Raw genomic sequence first — 3,926 nt, forward strand, 5'->3', positions numbered from 1 at the left:
AAAAAGCACTAACACCACAGAAGTTTTCACATTTTATGTAAATAGGGGAACAATGGTATTTTGCATGGATGCCCATATATATGTCTATAGCAAACAAAAGGTTTTTGTTTGTTTTTTTTTTATTATTTTTAAGGGTTGTGTAAAATTGCTTTAGCTACCCATTGTGCACTACACTGTGGTCTATTCTGAACATTTATTATGTTTATAGGTAAAAAGTTAATATTTTGATTGTCATGCTTGATTTACCAGCGGAAGTGTATGCAACCCAAAGACTTGGTTTTTAAAACGCCAGAAAATGACCGCCGCCTTGCAAGGAAATTTGACAAAATGCTAAAGGAGCTTGAAGATAAGAAGGCATCTGCTGGTAAGACTCACTACACCATTTTCTGCCTAGCTTGTAAGAAAATTTAGCAGGAACCAATCAGTTTTTTGTGATGAGCTGAGTAAAGGAGATTTTTCTAGGCAAATTAATTTTTTTTTGTTCCTTTATTGGTTTCAAGGGATTGTTTGTGCTCCAAATATTGCATACCCCATTTTGTGCCCTAAACTTGGATGTTTACATTAGTAGGCAACTAGGTTTTGGTAAATATTTAAGTTGCAGTGAAGTTACGTAATTTACATTTTAAGTGTAGAGTATTTGGTCTATTTATTTACAAAGGATTTTTTGGAAGCTGCTAGAAATATGTTATCTTTGGTTAGGTGTCACCCTAAATGGAACATAAACCTTTTAATACATTTTTAATAATTTTAGAATATCATGTAGTTTCAAAAGCAGATTATATTAAACAATGAGAAAAATGTTTTGTTTTTTGTTTTTTTTTTTTGTTCTCCCCGTGGTAATTAAAATCAGGCAGGTGATCACAGAACAATGGGATACTATCCAAAGCAATGCAAAAATGAAGTTAACCAAGTTAAATGAGTGTCACAATAAAAGGTTATATTACATGGACCTATTTAGATCCTAATAAAATATTGATTAAGAACTAAATGGGTAATAAGGAACATAAGTAGGGTGGGTAGTTTGGTAGGTCAGGGATTTGGATTAATTTACACCAAAGGAGATTTCATTTAGGTAAAACAATGCAAGTGCTAAAAAAAAACTCACATAGTAGTTAGTTCAAAAGTTGAAGTAGGTGGACAAATAAACAAATCAAGCTGTACTCAGAACCAGTAGTCGCCGCAATCCAAAAAAAAAAAAAATCACACAGGAGACCTAAATTTTTTGACATTTGTACAACTGGAAAGGAAAAAAAAATTGGGAGAGGAAAAAATGGGAACTTTTCAAATCTGTGGGATTGAAGGGAAGTGAGATTTGTTTTTTGTTTTGGGTTTACTTCTGCTTTAAGCAATTCCATTACAGGAGAAAAGGCTGTAGAGCTGTTGTAGAATGAAGGTAACGCCATGCCGATGTATGTAAATGAACCCAGGAAAGAACTGACTTAGTGCATTCTTTCCTATCAAGGAGTTTGGATCTCATTCAAGTTTCCAATAAATTGGAACAAATTCACTATATTTCCAGATGACAATTGCACCCAATTTAACATTTGGCTAATAAATCCCTCAGCTTTTCACTAAATTTAGATATCTGGGCATTGAGATACAAATACCAATAATGTCTTATATAGCAGATAACATCAATCAGGTCATCCAGATACTTGAAAAGGGCACAGAACAAACACAAGAAAAGGACATTGGTACCATGATTCGTTGTCCCTAATAATAGGGATTAATTATTGATTAGGGTAAAATATATGAGATGCTTTTCTCCTTATAAACACTCCTTATCACGTAAATCTTTTAATTAGAACGAACCTAAAATAGCTGTACAGAAAAAAAATTATTGAACGCTTGCTTTTGTGTAGTAGTTTTGAGTATTCTTCCCAAATGCAACTCTGTACGCTATAAATACACGAGTTCTAAAAAATTTTAAGCTTGCCATTTTCATTTACTAATGTACCTTATGTTGTTTATTTCACAGATTTGTCTTTTGATGAAGAAAGGTCCTTAATATTCAGCCCAGCTGCCATTATTGCTGATCGGTGTAATGCAATGGAAAAAAGATTGCAAGAAATGAAGAATGGAAGGCAAAATCTGTCTCCAACAGGTACTGGAGATATAGGCTACATAGTGTTCAATATAATACACACTGAACACTTTTGTTTTGCCTTTTTGTTTTAATTTGTTGAGGATGATTTTCTACTTCAATGTTCCATTTTGTTTAAAAATGGTTACTTGCTAGTAGGAATAGTAGGAAACATTTGCAAAGATCTATCTAGACAGGAGATAGAAGATCTGACTTTTCCTATTGTATACCATGCATTTTGAACCATCTAAATATAAATGCAAACGGTGGGGGACTGTAACCTATCTTGTACTTTATGCATGTAAACACAGCATGGAAAGAAAGGAATAAAGGCCACAATAAAAGGAGCCCATCTGCACAGAAATCCTAGTCTTTGGTAAATCCTCTCACTCTGTTCCTTTGTATATCATATATCAGAAGAAAGGAGAGAAATGGAGGTGTTCTCTAGAGTAGTGCTTTTTTGTAAGAAAGGGAGTGATTCTATTAAAACCTTTGTGTAAAGTAGATAAATACCACATTTGTCATTCATTTCCTAAACAAAACGTCGCTATCTTGGAAATGTATTTAATGTAATTTTATCATCTTTTTTTTTTTTTTCTTTGTGGTTTAAAAACTTTTTCCAGTTCACTTTTTTTCTTTTTTTTTTTTTAAGATAACCCTGGGCCAAAACAAATACATAACCGTTAGCTTGTTGTTCTTGTACATTCTACATTCCCCGATTACATTTAGATATACTAATTTTGTAGTTTCTGGTGTTTTGGTACCAAAGCCAGTCTGGCCAGCCATACCTCTAAACCCAGAAATCATTGAACTGTATTGACTTCTGAGCATGCAGAGTAAGTTTACAAATAGGTTGCATTACACTCAGACTATGTGCAGACAAGTTTTTTTTTTTTTAAGTGGTTTTACCATTCAAAACCACAACTAACACTGGACTCAATAGGTCTGTTCATTATCCTTTGACACGCTGCAGGAGGCAGCAACATGTTTTATTTGGACACCTATTGCAGTGTCTGGGACAGTTTGGGACATAAACTTGAATTGTTTCGCCATTGCAAACAGTTTTGGCCTGCATTTTCAGATGTATTTAATGCTTTGTAAAAACCAAACCCTGTAATATATTTAGTAATTTCCTGGATCCAAAACGGGGAGTATAAGTGCCCCCCCTTCTCTCCATATAAGGTCCTCTGAAATCTGGCTTGTCAAAGGGGGAAGGGAACAAAAAACATGTACCTCCCTTACATTTTGGCAAATCTGATCCACTGGTGATAAGAACTAAATTTATTTAAAAAAAAACTAAATTTCTGTACATTTCTGTTGATACAGGAAACCCAAAATATATTCTAACCTGCAACTGCAAATATACTTTTGTGCTATTTCTGCCCTTCGTGCCACAAGGACCTGTTGCCAGATGTTAGTCGTCACTTTGTAAGAATGGTGACCCAAGACCATATAAATACATACCTTTCATGAAATTTGGCATATAGTTCGAATGAAGGAATTTGAAATACCTTGTCAGTGTTTTCTTGCACACCATTTGGTACATACTATGCACTCCTATTTTAATTGAATATATTGAAATGAAGGAATACATTCTGACAAGCATCTGCTAAAGTAATAAATCTCTAGAGGTAAAGATTGGTTAGCCTTCTCCTGAATAAATACATGTGATATACATTTAAATAAAACCTATTTCTTTTGCATACAGCTTCCCAGATGTCACAGACAGTGTTTGACTTTTCATGCACCAAGCTTTCACTTGGAAACAGTCCATCAGTCTTGACTAATACTTGTGGTATGTACATTTTATGTTTAGTACCGTATTTTTCGGCGTATAAGACGC

At 34.0% G+C, this 3,926-nt stretch overlaps 1 protein-coding gene across 2 annotated transcripts in view; it reads left to right on the plus strand.

Annotated features, from left to right (window-relative positions):
- MCPH1 (microcephalin 1) overlaps positions 1-3,926 on the plus strand; it is a 156,964-nt gene that overhangs the window by 6,359 nt on the left and 146,679 nt on the right. The window contains exons 5-7 of one of the 2 annotated variants that reach the window (XM_072408430.1): positions 250-364; positions 1,979-2,104; positions 3,792-3,878. In XM_072408430.1, the coding sequence (XP_072264531.1) occupies positions 250-364; positions 1,979-2,104; positions 3,792-3,878 (328 nt within the window). The remainder of the gene's footprint in view (positions 1-249; positions 365-1,978; positions 2,105-3,791; positions 3,879-3,926) is intronic. The other variant, XM_072408431.1, reaches the window with a different exon arrangement.

Source organism: Pyxicephalus adspersus, chromosome 4 (assembly GCF_032062135.1).
Source record: "Pyxicephalus adspersus chromosome 4, UCB_Pads_2.0, whole genome shotgun sequence".
Classification (NCBI taxonomy): Eukaryota; Metazoa; Chordata; class Amphibia; order Anura; family Pyxicephalidae; genus Pyxicephalus; species Pyxicephalus adspersus.